This window comes from Hylobates moloch, unplaced genomic scaffold (genome assembly GCF_009828535.3).
Source record: "Hylobates moloch isolate HMO894 unplaced genomic scaffold, HMol_V3 SCAFFOLD_11, whole genome shotgun sequence".
Taxonomy (NCBI): domain Eukaryota; kingdom Metazoa; phylum Chordata; class Mammalia; order Primates; family Hylobatidae; genus Hylobates; species Hylobates moloch.
This window is the reverse complement of record NW_026652286.1, coordinates 20,243,619-20,263,227: the sequence shown is the minus strand read 5'-3', so window position 1 is coordinate 20,263,227 and position 19,609 is coordinate 20,243,619. Positions and strand designations below refer to the sequence as shown.

The 19,609-nt window shown below is 39.4% G+C and overlaps 1 protein-coding gene across 1 annotated transcript; it reads right to left on the bottom strand.

The window, feature by feature from the left end:
• Nucleotides 1-1,798: 1,798 nt before the first annotated feature.
• LIN7C (lin-7 homolog C, crumbs cell polarity complex component) lies at nt 1,799-19,074 on the bottom strand. Its single transcript, XM_032166376.2, has 5 exons — nt 19,019-19,074; nt 14,150-14,268; nt 13,842-13,913; nt 11,727-11,936; nt 1,799-11,175 (listed from the first exon to the last, which is right to left on the bottom strand). Exons 1-5 carry the CDS (start codon nt 19,053-19,055, stop codon nt 11,020-11,022), a joined length of 594 nt encoding a protein of 197 aa, XP_032022267.1. The 5' UTR covers nt 19,056-19,074; the 3' UTR covers nt 1,799-11,019.
• Between the last annotated feature and the right edge of the window lie 535 nt (nt 19,075-19,609).

The following is a 19,609-nucleotide window of genomic DNA, read 5'->3' as shown; positions in this document are numbered from 1 at the left end:
TAATTTCCAACCATCTAAAGTTGTTTATATTTAGTAGAAAGACCAAAAAAGCAGTATTAAATACACCACCCCACCACCTTCCCAAACCTTTTTACTAAATGTTAGATGACTACTCATGTAGTTTGGTATTTTACATAAGTTTGTTTTATTTAGGGTTTATTTGGGAGGAGTTGTTTCTCCACATTTACAAAGCTTTGAATTTTATAAAATACATTTCAATTTTAATTTTGAGTTAAAAAGAAAAGATGGAGTACATTCTAAATCTTAGGTCTGAGCTTCAGTTGGTAAGAACTGCTAGAAAATGCTAAAATAGAAACAGTAGCACTTTGGCGCCACCTTGTGGTCAAATGTGAAAAGGCAGGAGAAAAGCGTTATGCATATAGCATAATAAATTTGTGAGGAGTTACATGTATTTACAGAAGGCAGTGGGGGGAAAGTGTGTGTGTGTGTGTGTGTGTGTGTGTGTGTGTGTGTGTGTGTGATGAAGTCCTTCCCTCCTTAGCTTTAAAAGGAAAATATCATATTATAAATTCCAATACTGCCAATATTTGCAACAAATGTTTAATTTTGTTTGCAGCCATTCTATTTTATAATTATTGATAGGTTCATGTGTTTGCCTGGATGCAGGGATACCGTCCTTTCTAGGTTTTATCACGTGAGTGATCACTCCTACCCGCTTCCACCCTTGGTAAAATTCACTCCATGGGAGTGGAGTGGCATCTGACTGGTAATCTGGGAGGCAACAGGCCCTTATCCTAGCCACGCCGAGAGAAGGGGCAAGCTCTGCTCCCGCGGGATGGGCACCATCAGAGTTCAGTCCCGACCATGCCCATTCCATGCCTGAAAATTGGCCAGACTGAGCCCCCCAGCCACAGGCTTCTCTGAGAAGCTTCTCTGGCCAGTTTTCAGAATGCCCATTTTCTTCTCAGGCTTCAGGTACATGCCCCTGCCCAGCCTTGAGCAGAGTGTCAGCTCTGTGACAGCAAGAGCTTTGTTTTGTTCTCCACTGAATTCCCAGCCCCTAACCGTGGCTGGCAAATGGTGGACATCCGACAAACATTTGTGGTCAGTATAAATTAATAAATAATAAAGCTCATATTCTGGCCCTCATCTGCCACTCATTTATTTCCTACTGTACCTAGAACCCAAGTGGGGAAGGGAGATACTCTTTATTGGTCCCTGTCAAAAACCCTGATTTCCCAGATAGTCCAAGAGTGGCTTCTTCAGTTCATACCATTCAGATCTCTTTAAATGTCATCTCAGATGTCCTTTCCTGTCCTATCAAAAATAACACCACAGTCTTCTTTCAAATTGTTTCTTCTGTGAACAAATATTGTTTACTATGTGGTAGGTGCTGTTCTCAGCTCTAAATATATAACAGAAAACTAAACAGGGTCCTGCCTGCCCTCAACAAGTTTATTATCTTGAGGAGGGAGTAGCCAAAATTGACAAATAAATACACAGCAACAGAGGGCAAAGGAGGTTCCAGGTAGAGAGAACCGCAAGTGTGAAGGCCTGTCCTGTTGGAGGCACTTGGAGACAGAGAGGGAAAAAGTGTATGGGTGAAGGCTGGGGAGGGAAGCAGAAGCCGGATTACGCAGGGCTTGGTGGATCACGGAGAGGGGCTTGGGTTTCTATTCTAACTGGGCTGGGCAGCCAATGGATGTGTTAAGGATAACTGGTAGAAAGGGCTCATCAGCACACAGCAGGTGCTTTCAAGATAATATGAGTGCTGGTTGGGTGCAGTGGCTCACGCCTGTAATCCCAGCACTTTGGGAGGCCAAGGCAGGTGGATCACCTGAGGTCAGGAGTTCAAGTCTAGCCTGGCCAACATGACGAAACCGTGTCTACTAAAAATACAAAAATTAGTCGGGCGTGGTGGTGCCTGTAATCCCAACTACTTGGGAGGCTGAGACAGGGAGAATCACTTGAACCTGGGAGGCGGAGGTTGTACTGAGCTGAGATCGCGCCATTGCACCCCAGCCTGGGCGACACAGGGCCAGAATATGAGCTCAAAACTCATCTCAAAAAAAAAAAAAAAAGGTAATGTGAGTGCTTAGTGATGACACGCATGATGGGAAGTGCAGCTGGTGCTGTATGGAGGTTTTGACAAAAGCCACAATAAGCTGCTTAGACATGTTGAGCCCATGTCCCTGAGTCCACTCCAGACATACCCCGGTGTGAGGAGAAGGGACTGTGGCATTTAGCTGGCACCTTGACAAGTGACTGAATGTCCATGAGTCTTATTTTTTTTATTGCTCTCTAGCCCGCGTAGCCTGCTGGACAATTATAATTTCTCATTAAATGTCTCTCTCTATATGTATGTATACATATGCATATATATATATATAAAATGATAATTAGCCGGGTGTGGTGGCCTGCACCTGTAGTACCAGCACGATCAGGGATCACTGCAGCCTCGAACTCCGAGGCTCAACTGATTCTCTGCCTCAGCCTTCCCAGTAGCTGGGACTACAGGTGTGCACCACCATGCCTGGCTAACTTCTGTTATTTTTTGTAGAGACAGGGTTTCGCCATGTTGCCCAGGCTGGTCCTGAACTTCTGGGCTCAAACGGTCTGCCTGCCTTGGCATCTCGAAGTGGTGGGATTACAGGTGTGAGCCACTGTGTCCAGCCTTGTTATTTTTTATTTAAAATTACACAACAGACATTTTAAAAATTAGGTCTTGGTTAGCAGTACACAATTCTTCATTTAATTTTGGTTGTTGCAATACCCAAAGAAAATCTTTGTTCTATTTTTAAAAATTAGGTGTTACTGTACAAATTTTATCTACTATTAGCATTAGTTGGAACAGTTTTACATAAAAGATGAAAGTAACCTTGTTGTCCTCCACAAATGGTACTTGGCATGTTAATGGAGCGAGGTAATAAAAGATTGACAAGAGTATTGTCCCTTTAGTATTTTGATCCTTTCTAGGACATCTAACATCAAGATCAGTTGATAAATTGTCTACCTGATACACACATCATTGTTTTCATACAGTTCCAATATAAGTTATTGATCTACCTGTGGAATTATGGAAAGCCAGTCAATTCAACAAGGTATAACAAGTCATCATACCATGTTTTAGGCACCGTGTTAAGTAATGGGGGTACAGTTGTGTCCTTCTTGCTGTCATGTAACTTAAATTTTAATGGAAAAGACACAATTAAGCATGTTAATATAAACAAGGTGTTGGCTGGGCACCGTGGCTGATGCCTGTAATCTCAGCACTTTGGCAGGCCGAGGTGGGTGGATCACCTGAGGTCAGGAGTTCCAGACCAGCCTGGCCAACATTGTGAAACCCCATCTCTACTAAAAATACAAAATTAGCTGGGTATTGTGGCATGTCTGTAATCCCAGCTACTTGAGAGGCTGAGGCAGGAAAACCTCTTGAACCCGGGAGGCAGAGGTTGCAGTGGGCTGGGATCATGCCATTGCACTCCAGCCTGGGAAACAAGAGCGAAACTGTCTCTCGAAAAAGACAAAAACACCCCAAAAAACAAAAACAAGGTGTTGCCATGTTAAAGGATGAGGAATCAGCCTTTAGATGGTGGACTTAACAGGCAAGGCAACCTTGGCTGACACCTGAATGAGGGGCAGCCAGTTAGTGGAAGAACCAGAGGGAAGCCTTCCAGCAAGGGACTAGGCTGTGGAGCAGAACAAGTAGGGCAGTGGACTGAGATGAGGCCTGAGAGGAAGTAGGGCATGGATTATGCAGAACCTTTGAGGTCATGGCAAGGTATTTGGATTTTATCCTAAGTACAATGCAGAGTTTTAAAAAGGGAGCAACACAATCGGTTCTGGCTTAATTAATGCTTGGTACTAGGCCCATGGATCATAAGGAACCTGTACAAACCTTTACAGGCTGAAATGTCCCATGTCAAAGGCATATCCTCATCTCACCCAGCTGGAACAAGGACTGCTGCAGAAACTACTCTCAGTGCTGAAGGAGACAATGCCCTAACAATACCAACTCCTGACAAGTCCTGGAGTTAAGACGCAGCCATGCAGTAACTGACAACCTAAAGTGAAGAAACAGCTAGGTGCTTAGGTGCTCATGAGTCCAGGGGGCCAATGTGGAGGCACAAGCTCAGTTACACAGCTGCACAGGTGTCCAAGGAAGCATTTCAACCACAGAAAACAAAGAAACCAGCATTCTCCTCATCCCCAAGGGCCAGGAATCTCATCCTTCCTTAGCCAAAGCCACTTCTACTGGAATGTTTTTATCACACATTGGAGACCTACATTTAATTTTGCTTCTGTACCCAGTTTTGGTGGTGATGCCACTGAAAGGTGGATTCTCTCACATGTTAATTTTCTAAGGCTGGCATAACAAAGTACCACAAACTGGGTGGCTGAAGTGAAAGTTATTGTTTCACAGTTCTGGAGGCTGTTAAGTCCAAGTTCAAAGTGTCAGGAGACTTGGTTCCTTCTGGGTGAGAGGGAGAATTTGGTCTATGCCTTTCTTCTTGCTTCTGGTAGTTTGTTGACAATCTTCAATATTTCTTGATTTGTAGAAGCATCACCCCAATCTTTGCCTTCATCTACCCATGGTGTTCTCCCTGGGTGTGCGTCTGTGTTCAAATCGCTCCCAACTTTTCAAAAAATATGGACACTAGCCATACTGAATTAGGGCCCACCCTAATGACCTCATTTTAATTGGATTACCTCTGTAAAGATCTTATCACCAAATGAGGTCATATTCTGAGGTACTGGGGGTTAGGACTCCAACCTACCTTAGGGGAACACAGTTCAACCCATAACACTGTAAAACACAAAGGTTAGATAGCATTTAAAGTCTGGGCTCAAAATTATGTCAAGTAAGAGATACCAGTAATAACTTCCTACTTCATGGTTTGACTGCATTTCTTTGCCAAATAAAAAACAAACGCAAAATTAGTTTTGGGTTTTTAATACCCTCTGATGAAAGAAATTACTTTCAGTAACTGCCATATACAGGAAACTTACCTGCTGCAGTGGCTAAAATTTCTATCCCTACTGGTTAGAATGAGAAATCATCCACACTTTCTTACCTAGAGACAACTTTAAAAACACCAAATCTTTTTTTTTTTTTTGAGATGGGGTCTCACTGTTGCGCAGGCTGGAGTGTAGTGATGCTATCTCGGTTCAGTGCAATCTCTGCCTCCCGGGCTCAAGCAATTCTCATGAAAGCCTCAGCTTCCCCAGTAGCTAGGACTACAGGGACGTGCCACCACACCCAGCTAACTTTTGTACTTTTATTTGTTGACTGATTGAGACAGTCTCACTCTGTCACCTAGGCTGGAGTGCAGTGGTGAAATCTTAGCTCACTGCAACCTCTGGCTCCCAGGTTCAAGCAATTCTCCTGCCTCAGCCTCCCAAGTAGCTGGGATTACAGGAACATGCCACCATGCACTGCTAATTTTTGAATTTTTAGTAGAGACGAGGTTTCGCCATGTTGGCCAGGCTTGTCTTGAACTCCTGCTCTCAAGCGACCCACCCTCCTCAGCCTCCCAAAGTGCTGGGATTTACAGGTGTCTGCCACTATGCTGGGCCTCAATTTTTGTATTTTTAGTAGAGACGGGGTTTTGCCATGTTGCCAGGCTGGTCTCAAACTCCTGGGCTCAAGCGATCCACCTGCCTCGGCCTCCCAGAGTGCTGGGATTACAGGTGTGAGCCACTGCACCTGGCCCCCAAACACCAAATCTTGATGTTTGGTGATTTTAAATATACATACTGTGGTGTCCAAATAGACCCTGTCTCAAAAAAGATTTGGTGTTTTTAAACTTGTCTCCAGGTAAGAAAGTGTGGATGATTTCTCATTCTAACCAATGGGTATAGTTCATGAGAATTAGGAGAGGTCTTACATATACTTTGTTAAAATGAAGTATTTGTCCCTTTAAAATTTAAAATCCAAAAAAAAAAATTGACAAATGGGTTCTGTATGAATTTACCTTTTGCCCTGTATATAAAGTAAATCTTCAAGATTCCATCAGGGAGATTATCTGCCACTAATAAATAAACGTACAAAGTATGGGTCAGCAACTCATTATATTAAAATCAGAATAATCAAAATAGCGAATACAACAAAACCCGAATAGAAAAATTTAGCGAATGGATACTCTGGTCTACTAAAGTTTTGAAAAAACTGAGTCCTAACACTAAATGCTTTTTGTTGTTCCTCGGCTGTGTGGCACATTTCCACGCTTTTTTAAAGTTAATGGTGGTGATGCCTTGTACTGTCTAACACCTAGTCCAGCAGTCTCCTGTCTCTAGGCCTAGGCTGTCGCCTTAAAGGTTAATTTAACAAACCCTTACTTGGACTTATTTTCCAATGATTTTCATTTGAATATGGCTTCAATCCTCAAAGCTCCAATTTAAAAATTCCGAGTTTCTTTGATCAAAATATAAATTTGATAATTTCTTATGAATCGTATTCTTCTAAAGTTTTTAAGCAGAAAGGTTGTTTTCTAAATACCAAAAATAAAAACTTGCTAATTTCAATTTTTTCACCAGAATTATTTCCTTTAGCTCATAAGGTTCTGAAGCTATTTTACATGAACAAAAGCAAACACAAACAGTATTTACTATGCCAGGCACCTTTTTAAGGGCCTTACAGAAAATGCCATGACACTTACAGGCATTCTTAGTAACAAATGACAGGTGAGGGAACTAAGGCACAAAGAAATCAAGCAACTTGTCTAAGGTGACACACGGTAATGGTGGAACTGGGATTGAAACCAGAGTTGTTTGGCTTCAGAATGTGTGCTCTCAATCACGTCATACTGCCGCTCTTGAAATAACACAAGAAAATGTTTTCTTTAAATTTTATGAGACAAAGCAAAATATAGAAAATCAAAGTTTCATTTCAGCAGCCACCAGGAATTATGTTTTTTTATACATAGCTTTCACAAACGTTATCTATTGTGTAGTTATATCAACTTTTTTTCAAATCCAAAGAACGAGGACATAACTCATACAAATTTATTTTAAATAAGCCTTAAAATCAGAATTAAATTGATAAATGAAGTAATCTATTGAAAAAGTGTTATTTTACATCCATTGTGGGTATTACTACAAATTTTAAAAGTAGAAGCATAGCATTTGCCAGTATTTTTAAAAACCGAGTCAATACAAATTAGTCTCAAAGTTCCTGAAAATTAATAAGTGATTTTTCTCACTATTTAACCATAACTGGAATAACCTTTGAAGAAACACTACTAGCAAACTTTAGACAACAATTATAAAACCAGATTGTTGGCTGAGGACAACAAAATGTAAGTTAGAAAATTCATAAACATACATTTATTCAGGAAATACAATTACTAGAATCCTTGATATTTCAATTATCATTCCACATCATAAAATATTCACAAACATGTAGTTTTTTAAGTCTACACCAGGTCATGCTGACGTTCTTTTTGGATAAGCCATAACCATTTTTTCTATTAAATGCTATAATATCCATTTTAATTGTAAACAAAGTACTTGAGCCAGACTACTTAAGTACTTGAGCAAAAGAACTTAAAAAAATCTTAAGAGGAGGAGGACAATGATATTTTTTTAAAAACAGATTTGAAGCTGGGCATGGTGGCTCACGCCAGTAATTCCAGCACTTTGGGAGCCCGAGGCGGGTGAATCAGAGGTCAGGAAATCGAGATCATCCTGGCTAACACGGTGAAACCCCATCTCTACTAAAAATACAAAAAAATTAGCCGGGCGAGGTGGCACACGCCTGTAGTCCTAGCTACTCGGGAGGCCGAGGCAGGAGAATCGCTTGAACTGCCTTGAGGTGGCAGAGGTTGAAGTGAGCCGAGATCACACCACTGCACACCAGCCTGGGCAACAGAGCAAGACTCGGTCTCAAAAAAAACCAAAAAACAAAAACAAAAAAACAGAAAAAAATATTTGAATCGTCAAATCCTAAAGAACTAGGCTGCTATTATCTAGTATTATACTAACAAATGAAGTGCCCACATTGACAGCACATAATTATTAACAACAATATTTCTCATCTGCAATTTTTAAACATGCTTTCTCAAATAACAAACACGTATTTTTGTAAGTTTTAAAGGCAAAGGGGCAGAATGATGACAGACGTAAAAAGCTCACATTTAAATTACTGGTAGGCTTTATTTAAAAAGAAAAAAAAAGATAAGACTGTGATTACTTCCCAAATAAGGAATGCCAAGTACCTTTTATTCCTAAAAGAAATTACCTGGCCAGGTGCAGTGGCTCACGCCTATAATCTTAATGCTTTCGGAGGCTGAGATGGAAGCCAAGGAGTTTCAGGCTGCAGTGAGCTATGCTCACACCACTGTGTTCCAGCCTGGGAGACAAAGCAAGATCCTGTCTCTTTTAAAACAAAGAACAAACAAACAAACAAAAAACAACAAAAAAAAAACTAAGAAATGTAATTAATCATTAAGTAGCTGCAAATTGAACTGTTCCATTTTGATACTTCCTAAGAGTGTCCAGTGTAATCAGATCATTTTATAATGGGTTCTTGACCCTAGGTGTCCTTTAGAACCACCTGGAAAGCTTTACCAAAAAAAAAAAAAAAAAAAAAGAGTGATTTTGATTTAGTTGTTATGGAATAGGACCCAGGTATCAATTTTTTAAAGCTCTGCCAGGCTAATATGTAGCTAAGACTGAGAATCACTAAGTCAACACATTTTGATATATCAAGAAAATAAATGGAAATGGGGGTGATAATTTATATTTGTAATTTACAAATCAAACATCTATCATACACTTACTATGTACCTAGTTTTATTCATGAATCATCCATTTCTAAGATAAAAATTCCCGTCATTTCCTCACTGCACTAAACCACCACTGTACATCTTTGCCAATGAATGACTGTATTTTTCTATGGTCAAGATTTAAAATTCTGGGATACATTATGAAAACTGCATTAATGAAAACAAACTACTGCTATTCATGCTCAACAGTAGCAAGCTAAACTACTGTATTTGGCTCCTTTGAGCTACCCTTATTTTAAGAATTATAAATAGGTGTCAACCCACACAAAGAACAGATTGTGGATTACCATAGGGAAAAAAAAAATAGCTTACTCAGCTTACTAAAAGTTTCAACACCAAAAAAGATTTAACTTGGCTGAAAGTTCTGAAACAGCTGAGACACAGAACCAGGAAGCTATAATTTATAATGAAATGTTGATACATACTTAAAAGCTACTGCAGCTGTAGCTATACTAAAATAAGATTTCCTCAGGGTTTACTTACCCTGAAATGCAAGAATACAAGCATAACAATATTACTGTTTTTATATGCACCAATACCTCTCTTTAATATATAAAGCTCTACAACAAATACCTCTAATAATTTTACAATTAAATTAAGTCCATACTTCTATACTACTTTGGTCTCAACATTTTTAAAACATCAATTTTGAAAATTTACAATTTAACAACATGATCCTATCAATAACAAGCACATTTTTTAGTGGATTAAAGACACATTCAACCATGCAATCCAGTGTTCAATACCTAAATGATAAATAACAATGCTGATTGACTTTTATTTTGAAAAATCATTGAAAACTGGAATAATCATCTGAGACTCACAGTGATCACAAACATGCAGAAAAAAGCATACAATTCTATTCTTTCTGAAGGAATGTTACAAAATGCCCACTTTTTCTACAGGGTCAATATGCCAAATTACTTATATTTTTCAATCCATCATCTTCTAACATTTGTCACTTAAATTTTTCTTAAAGTACAAATGTTCCTGTAAGTTGTGACAGAAAATGAACCTTAACTCTTTCAGTCTTTTAAGACCTCAGTCACAGTCCCACACTAATAGCTGCCTTTTAGTAAAATAGTGACATCCAGTGGACAAATGAAATATTTCTCAAATTCCCATATTTGAATCATAGACAAAAGTTGCCTCTCTAAATCCAACAATTTTAGTATGAGTTCCTACTTATTTTGATGGAATCTACAGATTCTCATGAATACTTCACATCATAATTTCTATGTATCCTAAATATATCCTCTTTTCTTCCTATTTAAAATCAATTATTTAAATTGAGCTAGTAAGAATGTCTACTCTTGAAGCTAGTGAGGTTAAAGGTATTACTTTTCCTTCTTTGCTTGAGCTACTTCCTACCACCAAATCACTGGTTTGTCTCTAGGAATGGAAGGACCAAAATATAGGGGAAATACTGTGCATTTAAATAAAAATGAATAGTATTTAAAAGAAATCACAAAAGATGAAATCTGAACCTGTTTTGCATTTATAATTTGATATACTGTTGAATATAAATAGGGATGTAATAAGTAATGCTATCGATTACATCCTCTTGTCTCAATGCTCAAATATTAAGAATATGTATTTTAGCAATGATTGTTTCAGTGTTTAAAAACTTACTTTCATAAATCAGTATAAATGAATATCCATTACATATTATGTTTAAGTAAAAGTGAAAAAACTTGCAGTGTACTGAGTCATGATTTACCACTGGTTATATATATTATGTGTTCAAAGTACAAAATGCAGCAATGATGTTAATATTGACAGTGTAATGAACTGCCATAGATGAGACTGTTATGCTTAATTTCTTGGAAAACTGTAAAGAAATTTCACAGGTTAAAAAAAATAGAGTAAGCAAAAAAAGAATTGGAGAACTTTACTTTTAAATCAGCAGCCAAATGAAGAAAACTTTTCCTTTCTAAAAAAAGATTAAGAATGTAAAAGTACATTTTAATATTAAAAAAGCATTTTAAAAAATCTATAACAACTTTATGACAAAATCTGCATTTGAAAAAGGCCTGTAAAAACAGTAGGACAGAATTGCCCTCATCACCTTTTACTTTTTCTTGTCAGAAAAAAGTGTATGCATCTCTGGAACCATAAATGATGTTAAAATAGGCATTTATAAAATGGCAAGGAGAATTTCATGATAAATTTGTTTGTTTTCTTACAATCATTGGCATTGCAGCCATTAGTAAGTCACAAGGAAAACTTCTCTAGCTAAAACGCAAAATGCAATATCAAGTTTTGAAATGTATTAGGTCTGTTGCCTGCGTTTTGCTGATCTCATTTTTTCAAAGCGCGACTCCATTTCTTCTAAGACTTTGGGTGTGTATCGCACCACTAGTTTAACCTTTCCTTGTGCGGCTTTCAGCAGTTCTACAGCTTTTTCATGATGTTCTCCTTCAACACTCTAGGGGAAAAAAAAACAAACAAACAACCATACACTAATATCTAAGTTTTGAAAGTAACTCAAAATGCAAAAATGTTTAAAATACATATAATGAAAGTTTTAATGTTATATCATTCCAACATTACAAAACTAAGAAATAATCCTGCTTTACCATTTTAATCTATATGAAATCCTCTCTTACATCATATTCTGTTTATAGTCTAAAAACTGGCTTTTAAGTTCCAAATTAGCATATCAATCTATATACCTTATTATTTCAGTAGATCAAGCAATTGCCATTTTATAAGAGTAAAATGAGGGTAGACTTCTAATTTAATGTATTGCCTTTAATAAAGAGCTTATGTCATAAAAATTACACTAAGCACTGCTAATTTACACTGCAAAATACACTTATAGTGCTTAAAAAAAAGGATCACTGTATTAATAGTACTGCCTAGCATTTCCTCAAGGCATTTCTAAACCACAAGCTTCTTAGGTTTCTCCTATAACTCAAATACGCCCCCAGGTGGTCACAACAGATCACTACAAATAGAAATAAAATTCATCCTTACCACTCCATTAACAGAGAGGAGTTGATCTCCACGTTTGAGGCCCCCATGTCTATCAGCAATTCCACCTGGAATTATTCGAGATATATAGATTGGAGAGTTTTGTTCTTTGCCTCCCATAATATTGAATCCAAGGCCCTCTTCTGTTTTTGGTAGCTCAACAACTCGAGGATGAGAATGTCCCTCACTGGCAGCAAATGCAGCAACAGTAGCCTGAAAGAAAGTTTTACGTATTAAAAATATGACTTTTATTTACTTCAGTTCTTTTGTCTTTTTTTTCCCCCAAGACGGAGTCTCACTCTGTTGCCCAGGCTGGAGTGCAGTGGCGCGATCTTGGCTCACTGCAAGCTTCACCTCCTGGCTTCAAGCCATTCTCCTGCCTCAGCTGAGTAGCTGAGACTACTGGCGCCTGCTACCATGCCTGGCTAATTTTTTGTATTTTTTAGTAGAGACGGAGTTTCACCACGTTAGCCAGGATGGTCTCGATCTCCTGACCTCGTGATCCACCCGCCTCGGCCTCCCAAAGTGCTGGGATTACAGGTGTGAGCCACCGCACCTGGCCTCTTTTGTCTCTTTTTAAAAACTACTTTTGAGCACGTATTTTTGACGTCTGAATGCTTACAAATTCACTGTTGATTCTGAGAAGGTAAGATAAACAGAAGGTATTTTAGAGACGACAAATGAATAATTCCGAGTTACGCAGGAAATGTTATGATTTTTTGTTATGATTTTTTAGGTCATTCCTAGCCCATCCAGGGCCCAGTCTTTTGTGCAGTCCTGTATCACAGGGCTTGGCAAGCAGACTTACTGAGCAGATGGATATTGTACATGGGAAGGAGGAAAACCCCTCCCCCAGCGTGCCAGCAGCCCTGGGCTTTAGATCTGGATTGCCCAACTCCTTCAGGAGCCTTTGTGCAGGACACAACCTACCTATATAATCAACATGGAGTTGCCCTTATATGTAATCATTTTGGCTTCTATACTATTTGTACTATATATTAAATATCTAAGATGTCAAGAAATTACTCAATATTGAGAAAAAGAGAGGTACATATAGCCAATCTGAATGTTTTGTTGCTTTAGTTAACTAGTCACAACTAAAAATCCCCACAGAAGATGCAACAGAGCCATATCTTCTTTAAAGCTCAAATTTAAACTAATCCAAACTAATTATAAAGTTGAGATTTTGTTTCACTTTGCTTTTAAGGGTAATTATCTAGTACCATTTTTTTGTGATGGATCACAAAAATGGGGAGGAGGAAGGAAATCAAGATTTACTGAACACCCATTATCTTCAAAGAAATCAAGATTTACTGAATACCCGTTATCTTCTAAGCTCTGAAAAAGGCCTCATTTTTCAGATAATGGCACTAAGTCTCAGAAATTCAGTAGGCTATCAAAGTCACACTACTCAGCAATTAAAACCATGTTTCTCTGGTCTTTTCTACACTGACAAACTATATCCATGTGTTTAAGTATTTGTATTCAACAAAGAATCCACCATTTCCTTTTGTGAGCCAGTAACTATCCATAAAAAACTATCTGCTATAAGTCACCGACTGCCGATATTACCCTGTTCAAACCCCCTATCATGAATAGTGAGGTCAATACCTAAATTATTTGAGGAAAACAATGGCACAGAAATGCAGATAATATAAAGAAGAAAGCAAAAATCAACTCGGGGAAGTACCCCAGCTCTATCATATGCTATGTGTGTGGTTTGCGGCAAATAACCTCATGCTTCCTCATCAATAAGATGAGGATAGTAATCCATATCTTAAAATTCTGATTAGATTTTGTATAATGAATATTATATAGTATCATATATAACATATACAACACAATTATATATTGCATGATACATACTGTACGCAAGTACATTTCTATTGCATTATCTAAACTGCATGATAAAATAGCTTATGTAAAGCTATTTATCATGTAGCATTTATGTAAAGCCAATAAAAACAAATGTCTTATTTCTTGGTACTTGAGAAATTTGGTGTAGCTTGAAAGATACATGTTAGTCTTCAAAATAAGTTTATTATGAATTTAATAACTGCATATTTTAAACTTCTAATTTATGAATAATTCTCACTTTTGGAAAACAAAAAAATCTACCTTTGCAGTAGCGTTCGCTCTCACTTCAGGACTGCTACTGATGTCCACAGTCTCATAGACATGTTCATATACCTGTAAAAGCCAAAGCTATATCTCAGAATATACCATGCTTGAGTTCTCTGTGAAGTTAAAATTTCAGGCAAAGTTATGCATCTTTATAAAATTCTTTTATCAGAAATTCCAAAAATGAGAGGGACTGGTTTTAATGTTTTCTAAAGTTTTTCTTAAGAAAGTTCGAACCCAAATTTAGAGTATTATCTGACCTAATTAACTCAAATTTTTAGTAAATTTTAATGATGTTTACTCACCTCTCTCACAGCATTGCAGAACTCACTTTGAAGGACTCTTTGCAAAGCCTGAAGTTTCTGTGGTGGTACTTCTCCACTCCTTTGTAGTTTTTCCAATAATTCAATTGCTCTACAAATATCTAGAGTTAAACACACACACACAGATAATTTCCTCCAAGGGTTTTCTCAAAGCCTATGTAACAGTGTGGCAGTTAGGATTCATTCCTCAAGGGCTAATAATATACAGACAATAGAGGGGAAAAAAGCATTGAATTTGCACTGTGTTTGGTGGGGAGGAGACTGTGTGTGTGTACACACATGGAGGGTGAGAATGTAAAATGTAAGAACACTAAATTTTACAGTAGATAGGAAAAACGAGTGAGATTACAGAAGCATAAAATAAGACCTTGGAGAAACACAGGCAAATTGAACACAAAATACCAAATGCCATCGGAAAGGACTGTGATTCAAATGTGACCGATACATGAACATTGTACTGCCTCAGAAAAGCTAGCAATATTGTCAGAAACTAGTCAATAAAAATTTACCTAATTATTATTAGTAACCAAAGCACTGAACAGTACAAGGCACTATAAGCTAGTAAAATCACTGGTCATTCCTCGAAAGAAACATGATACATAGGTAGATAATTACTCAAGAGCAGATGCAGTTAGTGGCAGGGACATTTAAACAACTATAAAAATGCAAAAAACAAGCAGTACAAATGAAATAAACTGATTTTTTTTTCAACTTAATTAACACTTAATTCAAACACTCATGTTTACGAAAAAGAAAAATAAAAACAATTAGCTTTGTCGATCTGGTCTCAATATCACCTGTGTGACCTTGGGCAAGTTACATGACCTCCTTATGTCTCAGTTTCTTTCACTGTACAACGGAAATAACAGTACCTTCCATATAAGGGTCATGAGGAAGAGTTAGGAGTTCAGTTAACGACTGAACCACACAATACATAAAAAAGGGCTTAGCAAGCAAAAGTGTTATGTTACATTGGTACCAATTAATCATAAGAAATATTGGCTGGGAATAGTGGCTTATGCCTGTAATCCCAGCACTTTGGGAGGCCGAGGCGGGTGGATCACCTGAGGTCAAGAGTTCAAGACTTGCCTGGCCAACATGGTGAAACCCCATCTCTACTAAAAAAAAATACAAAAATTAGCCAGGCATGGTGGCAGGTGCCTGTAATCCCAGCTACTTGGGAGGCCGAGGCAGGAGAAGCACTTGATCCCGGGAGGTGGAGGTTGCAGTGAGCTGAGATTGTGCCACTGCACTCTAGCTTGGGTGACAAGAGTGAAACTCCATCTACAAAAGAAAAAAACAAAACAAAACAAACCAACCAAAAAAAACCCTAAGAGGTTGTATACATTTATACAAATGTATGAAGCACGTTAGGGAATTCTCATTGAGAAGTGTGAGGATAAGTGGTTTATGAATTGAGACATTTTAGAAGATTCAGGAGGTCAGCTATAACACTGTTAACTATCTCTTTTATTTTTCCAGAAACTGTTTTGGTATACTGTTTTTATACCCCTGGTACTACAGTGCCCAGTATTCTATTATTGCTTTGCTTCCTTTTGACTTAAGTAGAAGAAGTTCCTGACTTCGTTACACTCAAGGACTGGAAATTTTTCTTTATAGAGTTAGTATGGCCTTCTTCGTGTTTGCAGATAGAAAACTATGAATAAATGTAGTAAAGAAAGATATTTATTTATTTATTTGAGATGGAGTCTCACTCTGTTGTCCAGGCTGGAGTGCAGTGGTGCAATCTCCACTCACTGCAACCTCTGCCTCCCAGGTTCAAGTGAGTCTCCTGCCTCAGTCTGCTGAGTAGCTGGGATTACAGGGGTCCACCACCATGCTCAGCTAATTTTTGTATTTTTAGTAGAGACAGGGTTTCACCCTGTTGGTCAGGCTGGCCTCAAACTCCTGACCTCATGATCCACCCACCTCAGCTTCCCAAAGTGCTGAGATTACAGGCTTGAGCCATCACGCCTGGCTGAAAGATAATTTATTTATTTATTTGAGATGGAGTCTCCCTCTGTTGCTGAGGCTGGGGTGCAGCGGTATGATCTTGGCTCACTGCAACCTCTGCCTCCAGGGTTCAAGTGATTCTCGTGCCTCAGTCTCCAGAGTAGCTGGGACTACAGGTACCTGCCACCATGCCCAGCTAATTTTTGTATTTTTAGTAGAGACAGGGTTTCACCATGTTGGCCAGGCTAGTCTCGAACTCCTGACCTCAAGTGATCTGCTTGCCTCGGCCTCCCAAAGTGCTGGGATTATAGGCGTGAGCCACTGCACCTGGCCAGAAAGCAGATTTTTAAATTTGAGGTAAAGAAAGCTTAAACTTAAAAAGTTAATCAAATGCAACGGAAGCAAATAGACCTTCACCATTCTGATTTCCCATCACCAGAATGACTGATAAATGGGGACTGTTGGTTCAATTATTTTGATTTATAAAGTTATAATATATAAGCCATATAAAAATTTCCAATGATGGAAAAAAGCAAAATGCTTTTGACTAAATCTAAAATGTACCTACTATGTGCTCAAATTTGTGTTTCATTAAATCATAGTTTGATGATTTAGAAGGTACTCTAAATCATCATATGTGATCAGGTACTGTATTGTAATTGTACTGTAGGATTTTCTACTTTAGGATTGTTGGGAGTGTTTGTTAATAGAGTCTGTTAGAATTCTAAACAAGAATCAGAGGTGATGTAATCTGACTTTCTTACCCTGCTAAATGGCAATGACTAGTACAGCTGTCTTGGTAACAGTGGGGGATTCGTTAGGACCTTCTTCAGATACCACAGATACCAAGATCTGCAGATGCTCAAGACTCTGATATAAAATGATGTCATATTGGCATAAAACCTACGCATATCTCCCCTCTATACTTTAAATAATCTCTAGATTACTTACAATATCTGATGCTATGTAAATAGTTGTTATATCACATTGTTTAGGGAATAAGGACAAGAAAAAAATATCTGTACATGTTCTATACAGACACGATTTTTTTCTGAGTATTTTCAATCTGCAGTTGGTTGAAACGTGGAACCCATGGATATGGAGGACTGACTAATTCATCCTAAGGGGCGGAGCCTTCTACTGAAGAACAGAAAAGAAGTCTGTAACAGCAAAAAACAAAGCCATGACTATCAAAACTAAATGCCACAGAAGTTCCACATTTTGTGTTGCATTTAAAAATACAAAGACCGGCCGGGTGCAGTGGCTCACGCCTGTAATCCTAGCACTTTGGAAGGCCTAGGCGGGCGGACTTCCTGAGCTCAAGAGTTCGAGACCAGCCTGGGCAACACGGTGAAACCCCGTCTCTACTAAAATACAAAAAACAGCCAGGTTTGGCGGCGTTCGCCTGTAGTCCCAGCTACTCGGGAGGCTGAGGCAGGAGAATTGCTTGAACCCTGGAGGCAGAGGTTGCAGTTAGCCGAGATCGCGCCACTGCACTCCAGCCTGGGCGACAGAGCAAGACTACGTCTCCAAACAGCAACAACAAAAACACAAAAGACCACCAATACGTTAGAAAAGCTTTCAAAGAAAACACTCCTGTTAACACCAAACAGATTTGCTCCCATCTATAAAACACAGTGCCACTGTGCTCAAGAGGAAGATGTCACAGACTTAGTCCTAACTCGGCAAGTCTTCCCAGAGTAGCTAGTCCTCTAAAATGATGCTTTAATAGGCTTAACGGAAAGAATCTCATTTACAGTGAGGCTTCCAGATGGTGAACACGGTAAAGAGCAAATCAGCAACATTAAGTGCACATTTGTTTGCGGGAAGGCATTAGGAAAGAGGTTTTTCTAAGTACAGTAATTCTAAAAATGTGTTTTCTTAGGAAACAATAGTAATATTTAGACTAATTGCAAATGTTAATATGTGCAATATAATTTCAGTCTCCATCCTATACTTTTTTTTTTTTACCACCAGTACTCAAAATGTTTATTTGTACTTCTCAACTCCTATCAATGATTTCTAATGCTAGTGTATGAAAAGTATGCTTGAAATTGTTTGAAATAAAGGATTTAGGGACACAGTGGAATGCTGGAAATCTGTAAAAGGACTGGAAACGCTGGAATGCTGGAAATCATGGTAGGCGCATAGCCAGTTATTTTCATAGGCTTCTCTAATTACTCAGCAGAGGTGGTTTTATTTTCCTTGACAGTCTGCTCTAGGAAGCAATCAGCCAACCAGTCTGCAATTGTAGGGTTTGTAAGAAATGAAAAACACTGCACCTGCAAGTGTTTTAGCATCTACCACTTTTCTGCTTACTTACGTAACCTCCTTCCCAAGACCAAGTCAGTAGGATTGTTTTTAAAGCAACCTCTCTATTTCTAGGAAGGGCACAAAAGCTAAAAAATACCCCAACCCAAATACAAGCGAGGTTGTGGAGAAAGTAATGAAGGAGTTTGTGTGCAAACAAAGGGGAAGGGAAGTTCTGTTGAATTGTACCGTGTTTCCGTTCTCGTGTTGTACAGGCAATGAGTGCAGTCTGTGCGAACCGGGTGTGTGACATTTGCTTTTCGGGTGTACGGGTCTCCAAATGCTGCTTCTGCTGTGCCCACCAAGGGAGGGCGTGTGCGGCGTGTGTCTGCGAAGCGGGCAGGTTGTGTTTAGTTGTGCTGTGCCTCGGAACAGTCCGTGTGAACAGAAGAGGGCTTACGGTAACAGTCAAAATACCGTAAGCGCCCTTCCTAGAGCCAGGCACAGAGACAACGGCGGCCTCTGGCGCCGGCACAAGGGACAGCCTGGCTCCGGATCTCAGAGCCTGGGTCACTCCTCCTCCCCTCCAGCGACACAGTACTCCCCCAACCCTTCCGCCCACCTCCGCCGAGCCTCGGCTGCACTCACCTCTCTCCAGACGCACGGGTTCCCCTAGCGCCGCCATCTTCTCCCTTAACCTACAGACCCACAGGAAATGACGACAGAAGGGCTGAGGTGGAGGGGCGGGGCCTAGGGGAAGCCGGAAAAGTGAGTACCGGCTGGTATCGCGAGATCAGGAGGGTGGCCGAGGGTGTCGCCGAGGCCATCAGTGTAAGGGTACCTGGACTTGCGGCTTTTTAGGTCGGCCTGGCTCCGCTCCTTCCGCGGTGACGAGGTCCCCCGGCCTCCTAGGGTTGGAAAGAGCAGCTTTCCTGACTCTCGTTCCCTGCCTCAGGCTTCCCTTATCCCTTTCGCTTCGAACCCTTGGCTCCGCGTAGAGGAGTCAAGCCTGGATTCTAGTCCCACCTTGCCCATTAGCAGCTCTGTGACCTGGGACTGTTGTTCACTTACCCTCACTCAGCCTCAGTTTCCGCATCTGTACAACGGAGGTCTTGTCTCTTAGGTCCTTACAATTTTTAAACTCTGGGATTCGGTGGCAATTAAATGTGTAATGACATGTTGTCAGTTCTCAATTTGTGACAACATTGCTTTAAATTTAAAAATCCACCGCTTGAATCT

What these genes read in the sequence shown, in the direction of transcription:
- LIN7C (XM_032166376.2), bottom strand. Translation starts at nt 19,055, where the DNA reads ATGGCGGCGCTAGGGGAACCCGTGCGTCTGGAGAGAG. An exon ending in ACCCGTGCGTCTGGAGAGAG is followed by an intron (nt 14,269 to 19,018) that starts GTGAGTGCAGCC and finishes GTTTAACTCTAG; the next exon opens with ATATTTGTAGAGCAATTGAA. An exon ending in GAGCGAACGCTACTGCAAAG is followed by an intron (nt 11,937 to 13,841) that starts GTAGATTTTTTT and finishes ACTTTCTTTCAG; the next exon opens with GCTACTGTTGCTGCATTTGC.